This window comes from Eutrigla gurnardus (genome assembly GCF_963514095.1).
Source record: "Eutrigla gurnardus genome assembly, chromosome: 13".
Lineage (NCBI taxonomy): Eukaryota > Metazoa > Chordata > Actinopteri > Perciformes > Triglidae > Eutrigla > Eutrigla gurnardus.
The window spans coordinates 19,763,274-19,783,222 of record NC_139936.1 but is presented as its reverse complement, the minus strand read 5'-3'; the positions used below and the strand labels follow the sequence as shown (position 1 = coordinate 19,783,222).

The 19,949-nt window shown below is 40.6% G+C and overlaps 1 protein-coding gene across 1 annotated transcript in view; it reads left to right on the top strand.

Moving 5' to 3' along the window:
• Positions 1-3,070: 3,070 nt before the first annotated feature.
• The window catches only part of atp8b5a (ATPase phospholipid transporting 8B5a), a 28,639-nt gene continuing 11,760 nt past the window's right edge, over positions 3,071-19,949 (top strand). Inside the window, exons 1-6 of the mRNA XM_084024056.1 lie at positions 3,071-3,222; positions 11,766-11,847; positions 12,686-12,744; positions 15,261-15,374; positions 16,474-16,572; positions 18,474-18,535. Coding sequence (XP_083880182.1) covers positions 11,805-11,847; positions 12,686-12,744; positions 15,261-15,374; positions 16,474-16,572; positions 18,474-18,535 — 377 coding nt within the window. The 5' untranslated portion in view covers positions 3,071-3,222; positions 11,766-11,804. The remainder of the gene's footprint in view (positions 3,223-11,765; positions 11,848-12,685; positions 12,745-15,260; positions 15,375-16,473; positions 16,573-18,473; positions 18,536-19,949) is intronic.

The window sequence follows — 19,949 nt, the reverse complement described above, 5'->3', positions numbered from 1 at the left end:
ATAGTATTTCTACTGCGAATCATGAATAAATGAAGTGTAGCATATTAAGTTCTTGTGTCTGTTGACTTTGTCTGTGTTGAACTCTTTCTAAAAAGGAAAGGTGTTCATGAGGGTCTGTCCCTCCCCAACACTAATGCTTTGACAATGTTCATCCAATGTTCGTTCCTTCTATTAAGTCAAAGGACATTGTTGCATATTAGACCTTTAAAATACTTGATACCTAAACATTTTGGATATTTTAAATGAAATTAAATTATTTACACTGTTAAAATAATGTGGAGGAAGTTATCAAATAGTTTAATGGCTTAACTTACTGATCTACACGCAAAAAACATATACACTTAAAACATATTACGTATTATTACTTTATATATATATATATATATATATATTTCTAGATGTAATCATCTAGAAACTAAGATGGAATTCAAAATGGAAAAATTATAACCATTCTTAAAAAATAAAACACTTTTCACAAAATGATTTAACACTTAAAAACATTTCTACGGACTAAAAATATACGGACTCTAGTAATATACTAAAAAGGAAGTAAAGATTTATTTTCTTGAAGAAGGAAATTAAATCTGAAAGTTGTAAGAAAGATCAGTTCAGCTACCCCCTTTAGACGAATGCAGTAGTGTGGGATAAATACTGTATCGCGGCCATCCAGCTAGGATAGAGTGGTTTAGACATATATAATAATACAAAAACAGGTAGCAGGTGAAAACCAATAGTGTGTATATAGAGGGCACTCACCTCCGCTCAGACGTAAAACCACAAATGAAAAGCTGCTTGACCTTTATTACATGAATGAGTAAAACAACGTGTTGCACTGATGTGCTCATGTTCTCTGGTACTGAGGACGCGTTCACACTCTGCACGTACGTTGACAGACCGGTGCTGGACGAGGGAAGCATGGGGAGATGCTTTTGCAGACGCAGCTCTGACCGAGATCTGATTGGCTGACGGATCCGTCAGCGCCGAAAAGTTTAATTTTTCCAGTTTCTCCGACGCGAGCGATGCAACGGAGCAGACCCACAATTAATTTCGGCATAATGTGATGCAAGCCCATGCAAAGTAGATCCGTCAACGGAGGTAGAGGTAGTGTGAACGCGTCCTCAGTCCTGAGGAGACTTCCCCTGCTGCCCTCCAGGAGGCGACACAGGCCCTCTGTTCCAGTCTACTGTATCCCCTTCTGGTTTATGTTTCACAACAAGTAGTAATTTTGCAGAATTACCTTCTTTAAAAGTATTAACATGTACTATATGAGATATAATAACAGTTATTTTTGCAGATAAATCAACATTTAAGCAGTATTGTGTTTAATGCATCATATTTTATTATAGGATGTTATTAGTATTTTGCATGAAATTCTTAATGGGAAGAGTAACTTCAAAAACTAAACTAAACTTAAAAGTACAACCACTGAGTACATTTACAGTTACATTTAGGTCATTTAGCAGACGCTTTTGTCCAAAGTGACTTACAATAAGTACATTTGTCAAAAGAAGGAAACAAAGAAACCACAACGTATCATTGCCGATAAAGTAAGAGCTAAAAATAGAACAAGTGTTAGATCCTCATCTGAGTAAAAAAGTAGTACCTTAAGAGCAACAGTGCTAGTACGATCAGAGTGCTATAGGTAAGGGTTTTTTTTTTTGGGTGGGGGGTGTTAGTGGGTCATGCTATGTAGAGTTGAGGTGAAGTCTGAACAGGTGAGTCTTGAGCCTTTTTCGGAAAATGGCAAATTACTCTGCTGTCCTGACATTAGTTGGGAGTTCGTTCCACCACTGAGGACCAGAACAGAGAAGAGTCTGGACTTTGCTGAGCGACATTTGTTTGATTTCAGCGATGGTGGTACCAGCGGCCAGCTGAAGTAGAGGAGCGAAGTGCTCGCTTCGGGGCATGAGGTTTGACCAGTGTTTGAAGGTAGATGGGTGCCGTTCCATTGATGGCCCTGAAGGCCAGTGCCATCGTCTTAAATTGGATGCGTGCTGCAACAGGGAGCCAGTGGAGGTCACGGAGGAGGGGGGTCACATGGGAGAATTTGGGTAGATTGAAGATAAGGCGTGCTGCAGCGTTCTGGATACGCTGCAATGGTTTAATCGCAGAGGCCGGGAGTCCGGCCAGGAGAGAGTTGCAGTAGTCAAGGCGGGAGATGACCAGTGCTTGGACCAAGAGTTGTGTTGCATCCTTTGTGAGGAAGGTCCGAATCCTGCAGATGTTGTAGAGGGCAAATCTGCAGGATCGGGCCACAGCAGTGATGTTGGGGGTGCAGGATAGTTGGTCATCGAGGATTACACCCAGGTTCCTCGCAGTTGACGACGGCAGCTCTTGAGTAGCTCTTGAGTATTTCCTTTTATATAAGAAAGTGAACGATAAAGATATACTCCTACATTTTCAGAGAGATGTTGTACTTTTTACTGCATTTATATGACAGCAGCTTCGCTATAGTTACCAGTAATTTTAGATTCAAGATTCAAGATTTAAAGTCTTTATTGTCATATGCACAGTACACAGTTTTGCTGTACAATGAAATTATTCATTTGCTGTCCACAGAATACCAACAATGTATCATCTAAGTGTAAAAAATAGATAAATTGTATAAAAACAAAGTAATTTAAAAGGCAGAATTGTGAGACATTAGTAAAAACAACAATAAAACAGTGTAAACATGGAGTGATTGTACTCTTGTACTGCAGGGTTGAGATGTTCATTGAAAACATGCTTCAGGTTTAACCTTATTGTTTTATAGCCTCTTATGTTAAAGCAGTGTCATGTTGCAGATGCACTTTTACTTGAAGCAGTAATGCCCCTAGTGTCATGGTTCCAGTTTCTAAAATGTGAGGATTGTTTCACTTTTTCTTTTTGATTATTCTGATCAACTGTTTTAATCAATTGGACCGTTAGTTGGACCGAACAAGCGTTTCCATTTATGCCACTAAAGTAACTGTAGTATTCGTAGTTTCACTTCAGTAAAAGTACCTCCAAATAAGTTTCGCTGCTTTTCTAAAAATCTTTGTAAGTTCGCTGCGCCGACGCCACGATGGAGGGAGGAGGAGGAGGAGGAGTGGAGAAGAATTAGAGGAGGGGAGAGCACGAGAGAGGGAGGGGAGAAGCCCGGAGGAACAACATTAGCCCTCGTTGCTCCTCGTAGTCGGGACCGTGTTCTCCTTTCTTTCCTGGACCCCCTGGAACCGCAGGAGCGCCGCCGGACGCCCGGTAAGAAGCCCTTTCCTTGACCTTGGAGGCGTCAAGGTGAAGCGGGGAGGGGGGCTCACATGCCGAGACGAGAGGGGGGTAAAGGGAAGAGATGGAGGAGGAAGAGAGAAAGGCAGACAGGCGGACAGGAAGCGAATGGGCGAGAGTCCTCACTTTTGTTCTGAACAGAGAAAGTAACGGACATAATTCAAGAGCAGGAGAAAGTTGGAGCGTCTGGGCTGAAAAGCAACAAAAGTCGGCTTCACTTGTTTCCCTCTCAAACGAAACTTCCACTCCTCGCGGTTGTTTCCACAACAACTAGGTTACGTGTGTTGTTAGAACCGCGCTCTACTTCTAAATAACTTTTTACGGGCAGCATTGTCGGTGGTGTTGCTCTTGTGCGGTGATTGTTCTGTTGTCGAAACCTGGCTTTGCTTCGCGTTTCCGCCCAGAAGTGAAGGTTACAGTCGCAGAGACTTCTAGCTGAAGATGACAAAGGTTACCCAAACCGTGCGGTTTAGCAGGAAGGATGGACGATACGTTCTGCTGAAGTGTTCGGCGGGATGTGGTGGAAACACTCATTCATAGCCTGTAGATCACTGTCTGCTGATGATAACACGGTGTTTAACTGGCTGTACCAGCTTCAATCTACAACACACAAAAGAAAAGTACGAAATTACTGTGCACAAATACTCCTGTTCCTGCTTCCAAGATCTCACTTAAGTAGAATATGTATACAGTATATTGCATTGACATCCCAGCATATGTGGGAAATATATAGATGTCTTGTAAAGTTGCAGCTGGTGAAGGTGGAGCTCAACCCTTTTTTGTTTTATTAATCTGGAAAGTAGGACCACATTATTGTGGAATATAAATTATTTGTGTCTGAATTTGGAGAACAAAGCAACAGAAAATGAAAGGGCTGCATTAAAAATTGTACTCATGTAGAGCAAATAGAGAAAATATACTCAGTAGCTTGAAACCACTGAAAACAGGAGACGGAGCAAAAAGGTTCAGGGGCTCCTGAAACTGTCTTTAAAAACTCCTGACTAGTTTTGCATGCCGCTATGTCCTGTTAGTGTGTTTGCATGCTGTCGGATACATCCAAATGCTGAGATGGAGTTTATTCTTTAAGCCACCTGACACATTACATCTGCTTCTATACCTTCTAACGTTTCACACCTCATGCTTTATATTTTTGCAGTCTCAACTCGATGTAGCCTTTAAAAAACACTTGTCTTCAGGCAGAGAAAAGGGATACACATCTGTTGTTATCTGTAATCCACAGTGGTTAGCTCCATATACACACATTCTTATCAGTACATGTAAAGCACAAAGTCAGAGTCATAAACTGATGTTGAGGGAACAGAACACAATCATCATCAGTCAACAGGAATACTTTGTATTTAATTGAAAATGAATTGCATACTCACATCTGCATCACTAAACACAACATGCACAACTCAGGCTGAAGGGACTGCCATCCGTTCTGCAGGTATTTGGTCATCAACCAAAATATTGAGTAAATTAAAATTCAACCTGATAATGGTGCTAGAGAGAATATGTGAACCTTGTGGTGGCGCTTGAGGAAAAGTCAAAGGATCACCACAATCATAAGGATTCATCCTCAGGGGAACGTGAATGGGTGTACAACAGCAGCAGCAGACATCATGGGAAAAATCAGTTAATATGACAAACAAAACTTAATAAGGAGAAGTGTTTTACAAAAGTAACACGTTGCAGAATGAGGAAAGAATGTGGTCATGAATCATTACAAGAAGCAGGAGATGAAGCAAAAATATTGGAGAGACTGTGTGTGTGTGTGTGTGTGTGTGTGTGTGTGTGTGTGTGTGAGAGAGTGAGAGAGTGAGAGAGTGAGAGAGTGAGAGAGAGAGAGAGAGAGAGAGAGAGAGAGAGAGAGAGAGAGAGAGAGAGTGAATGATAGAGGCTGGACTTCATCTCAACAAGAGGCCTGAAAGGTAAATCCTTGAATCTGATCTCAATCAGTTTCTTTCAGCCGGAGCACAAATGACTCCAACGTGCGTCTTTAAGGGCGTTCGTCGTCAGAACGATGTGACGCTGCGTCTGAGCCTTTATTGGACACGGAGGAGATTATCGAGCTTAAAAGGTCAATCAAAATGTCGGGGTTTTATGGGGTAAGATGAGAGGACGAGTGGCTCTGTGGCCTGAGAGGTCAGGTGAATTATTCAGAGGTGGATTGTTCGGGTCTTTTGGTGCGGCGCTTGGAGCTCAACGCTGCATTGTGCTCTCGTGTCATAACCGCATCTCACTTTTCCACTGATGCTTTGTTAACGTTCATCACCAGCGGAGGACGAGGTCTTCACCTCTCTGTTGGTGCATCAGAGTCACAGATCACTCCAGGTTTAAATGCCTGTCACAATGTGGTCGTTTGATGCTTCTTACGTTTCGGAGACCAATCAGTGAAAATGTGCAACGACTTGTCCTGTTATCTCAAGTTCACACAGTAATTCATTAATCAGTAACCCAACAGGAGCACGGCCAGTTTGTTAGCTTCTGTCTGTTTATTCAACCTAGTTGTCAGTTTGAATTCCATCGTTTAAATAAAAGTACCAATACAACTGTGTAAAACTGCCAAAAAATATAACATTGTAGATGAAATGACAGTATATTGTTACAATCAATGAAAACAAGATTGGAAATTAGACCTTTGAACAGGCGTAGTGACGGCTGAGTGTCAAAGTTTAAGGCCTTTTGCAGGTTTTTCCATGTCTGAGGTGCACTGTAAGAGAATGACATGTTTCCTCTTCAGCTCTGATTGATGGAAGTACCAAGAAGTATAGCATCAAATAGAACTACTCATGTAGAGATACAACTACCTAAAATTGAACTCAACTGAAAAACATTAGTTCTTTACTTTCCAGCGCTGCAATCGTTACGAAAATATATTAAACTGGTTTCAAATGGTTGAATTTACAGGTCAGCTATATATATATATATGCACCTACAGAGCTGAATAGAGACTACATGCAGGCTTTATCTGCACTTTTTTCACAGATTTGATGTCGTCAAGGCTCATAGCTGAGGCTGTGAACCTTGAGGTGCAACATCTTCTGCATAGAGATCCTGCCAGATTTCTGAATCAGTCATTGCAGTTAGCAGTTAGCATGCACTCTGCAAAACAGTGGGTTTTTGTAGAACAGCTCCAACTATATTGAGCTCCACCGCAGACCCAGAGTCCCAGTCTCAGGGTATGAGGGTGGGTTTCAGTCAGATGATCTGTGGTTGAACTGTGGGCAGGTGAAATCCAGAGCCCACCAGAGATCTGCTGGTTTTTATTGTTTCCTATGAAGATTAAATCATTTATTATTTATATTTAAAAACAAGATATTTTAATATGTCAACAACAATTAATTGATAACAAAAATATTGTTAGTCGCAGCCCTAAAGTAAAGCAGTTGTAAAATAACTAATATCTTTTGGTACAGTTTCTACTATTTGGTGTATTTGGACAGATCTTTGCTTAAGTTCGTGCCAACTTTCATCTGACTTTGAAGAAAATCCCCCTCTCTTAAATGTGTTTCCCTCTGAATTTTGACTTTGTCACCATTTGAATGTAAAGTGATCTCATATGACAGTTGACCAGCCAAATCTAAAGTGAAGTATTCTGGAGGGAAGATGTATTTCTGTAGCCCAGTTTGGAGACTGTTGATGTCTTTTACCCAACAATGCAATCATTTGAGTGGCTGCATCATTGCATGTACGCGCCCTGATTTGTTGCTTCTGGGGGCAATTAGCGAGAACTCACTATCACTGCTACTTCCTGCAATTGTCGTTTCACTGCAATAGAATTCAGGGCTGAAAGCAGACATGGTGAAACAACACTTTTAAGTGGTTTGCTAAACCAACAGTTGCAGGTGCAGTTTACATACGGATAGAAAATCCAATTATTCAACATAATGGTATAAAATTTGATCAGGTTTTAAAGTACAAGTGTTCCTCCCCTGCCTCCTTCGTGGTATTAGTTTTAGTATTCTGTAACAATACAGGATGTACTGGGATGTACACAGAGAGAAGCTGACCGGGAACTTGTTGAAGGGCTGACACAATATTGACGAAGGTCCAGGGCGGCAACCAGCAACTGTCTTCATCATTCATTATTCTGCAAATTATTTTCGTGAGGATTAATTCATGGTTTGGTCTGTAAATCATCAGAAAACACGCATCTTGTTTTAAAATCAAAAGCTATTCAGTATGTAAGACAAGGAAAAGTAGCCAATTGTCCCTGTTGAGAACCGTCACATTTGGCATTATTGGTTAAAAAGTCTTAAATAATCAGTTTGTTATTAAAGGCGTTGCAGATTAACGTTGTGTAGACCAACTAACCAATTGATTGACTGGTCATGGTTCTGCTTCACTCTAGATGTCTATACTCTATACAGTGTGGACTGCAGCTATTATTAGCTAGCAGCCTGATAAGACAAGTACCTGTTGATAGAGATGCAACAGAACCTGCAGGGTCATGGATTTTAGAAAGCTGAGTGCTCTGATTTCAATTTCAAAGTTCTTCACCGCATAATTCTCTGAGGTGTCTGTGAGTTTGTGCAAGCACGGATGATGATTTATGAAGGAGACTAATTTGTTCTCTCAGTCATGGATAGATTAACTAAGTTTAAGGTAGGGCTTTCCTGATCGACCACAAAGACAAAATAAAAACTCTGAGGAGGCACAAAACAACATGAATACAAAGAGACATAAAAAAAAAAAGTCCATAAAGACACTCTAAACGACCACGGACAGAAACTTACTGCAGGACCTTGAAGAAACAATGGTTACAAAGAGACATGCAGCGACTACTGCAGCCGTTTTTCAGTATTGCTGTCTTGCTTGTGTGTATGCTTGTATTATGCAACGATTCCAATCTTTCCCCACTTGTTTCACGTATTTGTGGCCTTGTTAGTCATCGTGCACCGCTGTGAGAAGCGTTTTCTTTCCATCAAATGCTTGTTTTCTGAATGGATCGATCAGAGCTAGGATATGCTAACATTGTAGCTGCTCCAGCAACACTCAAAATAATGTAAATGGTCATAAATACATCAGCGACCTTGTTGTTTGTACCACAGTCTCTGGTTTATACACGGTTTGGTTATTAAAGTTACTTAAAGAGATTGTTCATTATTGATGTAAATATGAGAAGATCGATGCCACCCTCATGTCTGTGAAAGTATAGATCTGGAGCCACAAGACAATTAACTGAGCTTAGCACAAAGAATGGAAACAGATAAGCTATACAAACATCATCATACCAGCACCACCACCAAGGCACACACACACACACACACACACACACAGAGGAAAAGGTTGTTTCTTTTAGTTGCAAACAAGCGGTCAGTTTTGATAATAGAGCTCTGTTCAGTTTGAGAAACCAGAGATCACTAATCGGACAAGACTCCCATTCATCTGTGTGACCTTTGACCTGTTGAGCCAGTCACAGGTGGCTGTGACACTGGATACTGTTACCCACCTTTGTTTGCCTGGAATAGTATTAATGCCATCGTGTGTGTTGCGTCCACGGTTCAGAAAGTGTGTGTGTGTGTGTGTGTGTGTGTGTGTGTGTGTGTGTGTGTGTGTGTGTGTGTGTGTGTGTGTGTGTGTGTGTGTGTGTGTGTGTGTGTGTGTGTGTGTGTGTGTGTGTGTGAGAAATGAGAAGCATCACAAAGGCAAAGAATCGCATGTTTTCATTGCTGCTTGTTCGTGACGTGTTCTGATTATAAATATACCTTTAATCCAAAGTGACGATCGGCCAACCATACTAAGGTTGTTTTCGATATTTTAAAACACATTAAAGGTCACAAGTTAATTCAAGTCAAATAATGCAGTCATAACTACAGTGTTTGGTCTTTATAAAGAGAGGAGAAAGAGAAGGGAGGTTTAATGCCTGTCTGGTTATTTCAGGCTCACGTTACCTAACTACAAAGTGGTGAGAGATTGTAACAGGCTTTTCGTATTGCAGTCCGATGATCTTATCTGATCCACCGGACTGATCTCATGAAGTGTTGATGTATGACACGCCAACTCGTATGCCATTATGGCGTGTCATCACTACACACAATCGCCTTTTCGCGTGGCGTGTATATTTACGAAAAGTCATGATGCCACGTTGGATCCACAGACATCGCGAGGAGCCATATTGTGTTGAAAACTCTTCATACGGTTAACTGGCATACCGTTCCCAGTATCTCCATAACTCATTTCACTGGGAGCGGTTTAGTCTCGGTGGTGTGTCAGCGATGTAGTAAAGCCTGGAAAGTCTGAGCATCTGCCAAAACCCATCGAGAGAATCCCTCCTCAACACCGACGTTCAAACGTAAAGCCTCGTTACATCTTCCTGTGAGTTTAAATGCCGCTTTCTTCCTGTTAACCAGATAGAAGGAGGTGTTGGGTCACATGACTCTGTGTTTGGCTGTGGATAAACTGGTTGGTCAATTGAGAGTGAATGAATAGATGGACTGTTTGCTTTGGGGGGTTTATGGTGGACAAGTTACACAGTTTGCACATGTAAGGTAACATAATCCCACAAAGCAACAGAGGCAACATGTGGACACACACACACACAATCATACAGAAAGAACACAGCCCGTGTGTGTGTGTGTGTTGTTTTTTTTTTAAACGCACACATTCTTCAACAAACACATGTGGTTGATATTTATAGCTCCAGCACTGACGTCACCTTGGCAACCATAGCTCCAAAGTTTCCTGTCCGGGAATCCTCAACATGGGCACACACACACACACACACACACACACACACACACACTTTCCCTTCACTTATGACATCATCAAGTTATTTTCTCTCGTGAATTTTGTTTAGCGTTTTTGGACAATTTTCCCTGTTTTTTCCACAGAATCACACACTCGACACCTGGCCAAACCTTCTCATTATTGCCACAAACCACAGCTTAAGCTTTTCTCGTTATTTTACTTTATGTTGTTTTGCACAGAGTGACCGTGTCTCCTTGAGCCAGGGTAGACATAAATATTAAAATCTTCTATTTTTGCCGCTTTGAATGGGCCTCGTTTTTATATTGTATATTTTGTATTTGGGTTTTTTAAATTGATGCTTTAATTTGAACTACTTACCATACTTTTGGGTAGTTTTAAGCATAAAAATACATCATATTTAATGAGATGGTAGATGTTCAATGTAAAAACCAGAACCTACATTTCAAGCAGCAAAAAGCACAATATTTTCTCAAGAAATAGTGAAATGAAAAAAGGAATACTCAATTGTGTTAAAATTGTATACAGTACATCTTTATTAAATGTACCTGGCAACTTTCCACCTCTGGCTACAGTCTGGTTTGTAACTCATAGAGAAGCGGGTTGGGAGCCTTATAAGGCTTATGACTGTTAATTAGACTGAGTGTTTGGGTTTGAGGCGAGCCATGGAGCTCCAACCACAGGTGACCGCTGACGACCGTTAGCTCGACGTGTTAGGGCTGCCAGAAGGAAGCCACTAAAATAACCGTGGCAACAGCTCCTTTTCAGCTGGGACGGACCACAAGGAGCAGACTTGGCTCTAGATATTGGCCCCTTACTGTCAGACGGAGCAGATAGCTGGACGAGGGTCTGTCTGGAGCCTCCCTCTGAGTCACTCTGCCCTACATGGGGAAAACATTAAGACTCGAGGGCTGATGCAAACCTAAAGTAACTGCTCTCAGATCGAAAAGGAGGAAGCGAGGGCGGATACATACTCCTGTAGTGGAGCAAATGTAAACAGACACAAAGCTTGAAACTGGACTGTGAAACAATGTCGAGGCTATCCTTCCTCTTTTCTCCTCTAGGTTTTTTTGTAATTAACCCTCATTTATATTGCCTAAACCTAATTGTATGTTGATTTTGGTTTTTAAAGCTCAACCAGGACATTTTCACTGAACCTACTGAAGTGGTTTTATTGTCTAACTTGGTCCCGACTGGCAGACAAACAAAGGAGAAACGATACTTCCAGTGTAAATGCATTAGTTTTAAAGTCGCGCTGAGTGACACAAAAAAAGTAGGAAATTTGTGTTCATGTAAACTTCTTGGCTATTTAACAACCTGCTGTGAGACATTAGTTCCTCAATGAGTTGATGTTATTGTTTCAAAGAGGGTTTTTATCGTGGAAATGTTTCACTCATAACAGATGAAAGTAAAGTGTTTTTTTTATCTGGGTTTTTCCCTGTCTCCACCATTTCTATGTTTACACCTCCTCTACTCAAACACAAGTCAGATATAAAAATCTATTTAAAAAACTCCACTTCCAGCTGTACTGAGAACCCATAACCTGCTTTCACCTTTAACGTTTAGAAAGAGCAGGGGATGATTACCTCATAGAGCACATTGCGGAAAATGTCCTAATGGCTGGAATTAAGTCAATCTCACTTTAACAGGAGTGAGGTTTAAACTCGCCCGTTTCCAGGAGAAAGCCCATATTTGGCGTGAGCAGTCTGGGTGTGTGTTTATTTCTTTCCTGGTGATAAAGTTATAAGGTGACTCAGAGTTTAACCTTTTATTCAACCACAATGTAACTTCTGTGTCTCCTTCAGAGTGGGATGATGGACAGATAGCAGCAGGAGGAAGAGAAGATGTCGTTCTTCGGTGTGGACTGCGTCAAGAAGAAAGAGAGAGGTAAATCCTAATCGGCTGGATTAATTAACTCCTCATTAAGGTTCAAATCTCATTCTTGACTGTGGAAACGGTTGGTAGAAAGAGTCTTGTGCAGCTTTTCTAGAGCGTTGAATTTGTTTTATGAACTTGCAGTTGTCGTGACAAAATGCAACTTACTTACTTCACATGTAAATGAAATAAGATTGGCAAACATCATATGTTTAACTCATGCCACGATACTTACCAGATGAAAAAAGTCAAAAGTGTCTGTTGCCATTGACTACCGTACTACGTTTTTCCAAAAGCAGGTCCCATTGAGGTCCATCAGAATCCTTTCTATAGAGTGCTGCAGGGATGACATATTTCTGTCGTCAAATCAGGAATTTATTGCAGAAAATAAGTTTAGGATCTTCACGAATGTACACCACTTTGCTGGTTTTTGTTTCTGATGCGAGTACACACAACGCGGCTGGGGAGGCCGACGAGTGGGCGTGATGATGTTTTGTAGTCTTATTTAGCCGCTTGTTGGTAACCGCCTTTTTTAAAAATCCATTAAAACTTCAAGTTTTTATTTCAGGAATCTCATTAAAAGGCCATTCAGGCCCATGCGTTGACTTCACACTCGTATATTGTGATTTAGCACGTTCACCAGCTTAGTTGAAATGTGTTAAAATGAAGTGTGCTTTTCAAACATTGTTTAATGAGACATTCAGTACTTGCCCGGAGTGACCTTGTGGGTAGATTAAGATTAAGATTAAGACCTACAGCTGCTGCCGTCAGTGCCTTTGTTCCTGTTCTACATCCATTACTTCACTAGTAAATGAATAACAAACATTTCTTTCTGTCTTTTTCAACTCAGAGCTGGAGAGGAAGCTCCGCGCCAACGACCGCGAGTACAACCTCTCCTTCAAATACGCAGTAAGTGTGTGTCGTGTGTGTTGTTGGTGACGCACACAGCTCATCATTGTGAGTTTCTATTGTCCTCTATACAACTTCTAAACTAGAAAAGGGGATGTGCGGCGGATGCACTCCACTTACCTCACAGACAAAACAGTTTACCGCCACGTATCAGTCAGTACTAATGTTTACGGGAGGAACTCTCCTTGGGGGCGTGTCCTGCTGCGCCGCCGGCTGGCCGCTATCAAGAGGCTGGACGTCAGCCAGAGTCCAAGAGGTCGCTTCTGGTTAAACTCATTCTCCACAGTTTGTGCTCCGTGTTGCTGCAGGCAAGGTCAAAACTCACGATTAAGTTTTAAAGGATATACATAATAATAATACATAATAAAACCTGCATGTTGGTGTTTTCTGATTGGTTGTCAGAGGGAAACGTTGGACAGCAAGTTGAGTAGGAGGTGTCGCTTCAAAAATGGCCACGTCTGTATGGAGGATGATTTTGTTCAAAAAGAGTAAATGAAAAGGAAAGAAATATTGATAAACGATACTTTTGCACTACCACTAAGGATAATCAATGATAAAAAAAAGAACACTGGGTATTAAAATGATGAATAGATATTCTGAAAGTGGGAATTTATGATAAATATAATACACTGTAATACACTGTATTAATACATCACTTCCCAAAACTGATTCAGAAGACGATAAAAAACAAATACTTAAGAACACATTAACATAATGTGTTTATGTATTATATAAACACACCAAAGTGAGTGTTTATACTGTACAAAGACACATTTATGTTAGTATTTATTCATTTATATGTATATGAAACTGGGAAAATCTGAAAAGGAAACTGTAAAGTTGAAACCATCCGTCCATTTGACCCCCGAGTGGAAAAATACCAAAAGGGTTGTAAACACATCCCCCCTGTGTGTACGGATATGTTTAAAGGAGAACCAGATCCGTGGGTGGTGTCGGTGGGTCTGTGATAAACGGAGTCACAGTCCGGCTGATAACAACCACCTGGCACAGAGCAATCGTCTCCCACCAGATTATAATGTCCTGAAGTCTAACGGCTTTCATTACACACTAACAACACCATGACACAAGGAATTCTAACATGGCGAGTTCTTAATGATTTCTCTTTAAACATTTTCTGAGGATCTGGTTCTGTTTTGATCGCGAAAAGAACCTCAACAACTTTAGAAATTTCATCCAGAGAGAGTTTTCCACCTCTAAGAAATTCTAAAAATGATTTCTATTTAACTCTTACTTCCACACTGAAACTGTGTATAAAAGGAGTTGAGCTACTGAAGACTGGGATGTTTGTTTTTGTTATTTCCTGATTCTGTTAATATGTTTCTCATCAACTATAACTCAATACAGTCAGAGACACCACCAGCCTCCTCCTGCATGTGTGTACATATATGTATGTGTGTATAATCACACATAACAAATATGTATTGTTATTGACTGGACTGACATTAATGTTACCTTAAGTCAGAAACCTGTTCACCTTATATTTAGTTTAACAGAGTATTTCCAACACTACAAGAAAGAAGCGTTTTTGGGGGGATTGGCACCAAATTTCATTGATATGAATATTTTCTCCTGTGACACTAATTCAGATAAATAAAGTGCTTTAACGATTCCAGCTTAAAAAAAGGGTGCGGTGGCGTTACATCAGTCCATCTGTCATCTCTGTTAGCGTTCACACCCTGACTTTGTGGTCTTTTGGACATTCAAAGAGAATGACCATAATCAAATATTTGTTCCCGCTAGAGTGTGATTATCCACCACGCTGTCTAATCATCCCGGAAGCATTGAGCCAGATTTCCATATCCAAAGTTTTATCATTCATCTGAATAACAGAAGACACAATGACCCTCACATGCAGAGTGTGTGTGTTTGTCCACCGGTGCTCAGTCTGTTTGTGTTCCAGTTTGCAGCGGCAACCTGGTTATTGTGTTTTATTGCCTTGCTGTGCTATCAGAGAATGTTTGCGTAAGATAGGTGACTGCTGGGTTCATGTTCAAACTACATGATTGAATGATTAATTGGTAATAATGCTTGCTTTCATGCTGCTGTCGTCAGGGAGGAACCTTCACACCAGAGGCAGCAGGAACATTAGACACCAGCCAAAACAGACAATAAAAGTCAAAAATTACATCATTTTATTGGCCCGTCTTCCCCGATTTGTCAAGTATTGATCACAATGTTCTCGGTGCTACGTGAACAACGACCTGCGTGTCTGCTCATGTCACCGTTTAGAGGCTAATTAATGACCTAATTGAACGTAACATTTATTATAAGAATATGATTTTTACGATAATGACGGCGTGGCCCGAGAGGTCACACACTATGTTGTAAACTCAGACCGACCAGATCATGACCAAGAATTTTGGTTTCCTGTTTTAAATGTTGTTTGACCGCAGTTTGTCCCCGACCAAATGTCTCCAGCATGTCATCCAACTACGCTCAAGAAACTAGAACCCAATTCACCATTAACAACAGCATGAATGCTCTTTTAAACGCAGACGAACGCTATCAAGACCTGCAAGTACAACCCCTTCACCTTCCTGCCTCTCAACCTGTTTGAACAGTTCCAGAGGATCGCTAACGCCTACTTCCTGTTTCTACTGGTGCTCCAGGTGAGGGAAACAAACGCACACACACCATCTAACTCTCATTTTATGTCAAATGTTGGAAATGGATTAAAAAAATGCCCGTTAATGTGGTACTATCCTCACAATGAATAACCAGACAGGATATGCATGAATCAGGAGCAGAGAGATTGAGGAAGTGTAATAACCGGTACAGGAAATTGCCTCATCGTGGGCCGAACGGTCGTGTTGCACGGCAACAAGGAGGAGCTGGAGCATAACAGCAGTTTGAAACGACACCGTTTCATCCATGTTCTGTGTCGTTGCCTTTTAAGTCCATCAGGTCTTCAGTAGCTCCTTATTGCACAAATGTTCTGAGATCAGCACCGTATATGGCTCAATGTTCAACCAAATAAAATGAAATCTGGACAAATGAGCACATATTATTATGATTATTATTATTATTAACGCTTGTCACATTCATTAAAAAAATACTGATACATCTTTATTCTTATTTTTTTAAATTTCCACTTTAGGTATTTGCACTCTTTCCCGCTTTGTATGACAACCGCTTCCCTTGAGATAAATAAAGTTTTATCTTAAGAGCACATTAAATGCGTATACACATGCAGGTTGATGACATATTGGTGAAAACGTTTGGAGGTCAGACATGTTGCTGTTACTCTCCTTGTAGAGGAATGTTCTTGCAGTTCAGCGTTGTTCAACAATGTTTTGTCATCTTCCTCAAATGAACCGTGAGAACCGTTTTTAAAGCACATTTTTAAAGTGTGTGTGTGTGTGTGTGTGTGTGTGTGTGTGTGTGTGTGTGTGTGTGTGTGTGTGTGTGTGTGTGTGTGTGTGTGTGTGTGTGTGTGTGTGTGTGTGTGTGTGTGTGTGTGTGTGTGTGTGTGTGTGTGTGTGTGTGTGTGTGTGTGTGTGTGTGTGTGTGTTCGAGGTTAAGTTTGATCTTATGCAACATACTCTCTTACTAATCTCCTTAACACCCACAGACATCTTTCTTTTTCTTCATTTTCTCGCCTCACCCACATCCTTTCTTTACTTGAGTCTCCATGTTTTCTTAAATGTTCACTAGCTTTTCCACAGTATGCATGAATAAACAGAAGCTGGTTCTCTGTGTGTTGTTCAGGTGATTCCCCAGATCTCCTCTCTGTCCTGGTTCACCACCGTCGTCCCTCTGGTCCTCGTGCTGACGGTCACCGCTGCCAAGGATGCCACCGACGATATCGTAAGCAAGCGTGTTTTGTGTGGCATTTGACCTTTTTTGCGAATGTTACCATCTGACTAGTTAGTAATTAAAGTTGATTTACAGCATGTGAAATATTTTAGTCCCATACACTAAGAAACCTTTGCCTTATACCTGAAAAAACAACAGGTTTGGTTGGTTACAACATTTTCCTGCGTCACTGATTATAGATCTGTGAATGTTATATAGGTTGGATTCTTGCTTACAAAGATTTGACTTTGAGATCAAAGTGAGCAAAGTAAACAGTTTATTTTAGTCTCTGACGAACAGTCGACACCCTAAACTGAAGGTGAGCTCAACCGTGACCAAATAGCTTCTAAGACTGAAATGGTGAGTTTGAGTCAAACGATCTGTTTGGTCATTTACAGTCTGTGTGAGGACATAAAGCTGGGCTGACACTCACATTGAGCATTAATAAGAAAGAAAAAAGAAAACATGGAGCCCCAGAAGGTTTGAAGATGCAGACAGTATGTGTGTCTGTTCAGCAGTGTAACTTATGAAATACTTCAATTACACTGTTACCCATGAAGTTTGAATATTTTGTTTAATATTTTGAGCAGGTGCAATGATTACATTATGTGTCCCAATTACCCCGTTGAAATTCATTCATTCATATAATTTGTTTGGTGCTGTAAAAGACAAGATATTTGCAAATTATTCCAACTGTATGGCTGACCCTACATTAAAAAAGGATCTCTTCTTAAATCAGGCAAATAATAAGTGATCTGGCAACAAATAAAAGTCCCGATTCTACAATCTGTTGCTAAAATCGGACTGAATCTGTACTCTCTGTACAAGGAGCATATTTACCAGCTGATCTATCATACCTGTGAACTACCTTAATAAAATGTAGTTTTAAATATTGTCCTCACTGCATATCACCAAAAGGCCCTTTTTTTATCCCTCTCTGCCTCAACTTCATTTAAAATGTTTTTCTGATTAACTTCTGATTCAAGCACGTTTTTGCATCAGTCGATCTCTGGTCTGTATTTTGTTCCTTTTGGCAAATAGAAACCTGAAATGAAACTCAACAGTCTTTTAGTCAAGGAATCCTTTTTCTGCAACATTATTCCTCAACAGACAATTTCATCAGCCAGATTTGTAAAAATAAAAAAATCTTGTGATGTTGTAGTTCTCCTTTAATGACAAAAAGTGATGTCACAAGGGAGTTGAGATTGATTGTGAAATGTGAGAGTCCCCTCCCCACATCACCGCTGACCTACGCGTCAAGTTCATCAGGAAGTCTATTGTTTTTTTTGTTAATCGTTGGGAAACTGTTTTTCTCTCCTCGCTTTACGGGAACTGAAACGAAAGGTGCCTCTAAAACAATGAAAGGAAAATTACTTAGTTTCAGCCGTCGAGGTCAACCAAACAAGTGTGTGGGTGTGTGTGTGTGTGTGTGTGTGTGTGTGTGTGTGTGTGTGTTGCACCATGTAATTTAATGCCAAACCACCGGGAGGAAATAAGTGTTGTCATGAGTTAAACATTAGTAGAAGCAGGAGAACAAGAGTCTTTTTGTTTGGCAGCGACGCCGTTCCTGGATGGTCCTCCTTGCTGCCGGTAGCCATCTGTTCATGATCTTCAGACCGTGCACGGCAGCGTGGATGACCTTGGGAAACAAATGCTGAAATAACTGGCGCCAGGGTTGGGAAAGCTGCTCTGAAGGGACATTTTATCAAAAAGCTACTTCCTGCTGAACTGCAGGACTTTAGGAGAGAGATGTCGTTTTAACACAATAAGTGTGTTGTTGAAGGATGAGTTTCGGAGGAATTTTCATCAGAATGAGTCAGTAATTCGGTGGTAAAATGAATTTCCTGTGATCTTTTATGACTTACTGTTTCATACAAGCATTTATGTAAGCATTTCTGTGTCTTTTTCCCCAGAATCGCCACAGGAGCGACAATCAAGTCAACAACAGAAAAGTTCAAGTCCTTATCGACAGAAAGTGAGTCTGTTCATATGAATAGTGTGAAATACACCTGTGTACATATGTCTTAAGTGTCAGGTGGCTACATCCCCGTTTATTGTGTGGCACCGTCAGGGTCCTTTACCTTTTTATACAGGTTGGTGTTCCTCAGGGAACCTTCTTGGGTATCCATTAGTGTTATTAAAGTCAGTATTTGTTACATCATGCATACCTCACATATCGAAATAGCAGACCTCGGGTCAAACAGGACACAAAACAAGCGCTCCTCATCATCCTGCAGCTGCTTCCTGTTCACCGTACTAGATGGAGTTTATGATGGAAAACGCTGATGGGTCGAAATACAGGAATATATACAAGAAAGGTCAAAACTATCCACTGGGCATGTCTATAAATGGAAGAATTGAAAGTCATACAAAGGTGAAAGTGGACTTGAAATATGTATTTTAGATATTGGGGGCCCAAATTTCCCAACACAACCACAATGAGAAGAAATTATTGATAACATATGATAAAAAAAAACATGTGATATATATTTTTACTTTGTTTATTAAAGTTGACCTCGTACAACTCCAGATATATAATTCTGGTGGCTGTACTAAATACTTTTTTAAGTTTGTTAAAGAAAAAAAAGAAAAACCACATTTCAGATTGAAAACTCCTTCATATGTAACGTGTCTGTTTGTAAAATGATTGTTAAAATCCCTAAATATCCAGAACCGAGACACCAATGACTTCAGTGTCCTCAATAATAACTTTGCTTCTGTTCAACCTAAACAATGCATAATATCAACATGTTAGGTTTAACCTTATTTATGAGCTTAGACCCGTGTGTATACAGTAAGATGCCAGCATTATGCCAGCTGTATGTTTAGATATGTTTGTTGCGCTGGATGTGGATCTTGGGTATTTGGTGTGTGTGTGTGTGTGTGTGTGTGTGTGTGTGTGTGTGTGTGTGTGTGTGTGTGTGTGTGTGTGTGTGTGTGTGTGTGTGTGTGTGTGTGTGTGTGTGTGTGTGTGTGTGTGTGTGTGTGTGTGTGTGTGTGTGTGTGTGTGTGTGTGTGTGTGTGTGTGTGTGTGTGTGTGTGTGTGTGTGTGTGTGTGTGTTTCCTCTGGCTGTATGCTGGACAGCAGCTCTGTGCCACTGTTTGGCTCCGCTGGAAGCAGCTGCAGGATGGTAGGAAGAGTTTTCTTCCTGTTGAATCAGTGCCTGCTGTTGTTGAGTATGTAAGGAATGCTTGACGTTTTATTTGTGTTCGTGGAGTGTTTGTTTCCCTCAGGTGTGGCTCCCATGTTCATTAGTATCGGAGGCCTGATGGAGGGTAAAATGTTATTCTACAAGAGTTGTTTATTCAATATTTTTTTATAAAAAAAAAAAAGAGGTGAAAACAAATGATCACAACTCCTATGCTAACTATGAAGATACTAAATGTCC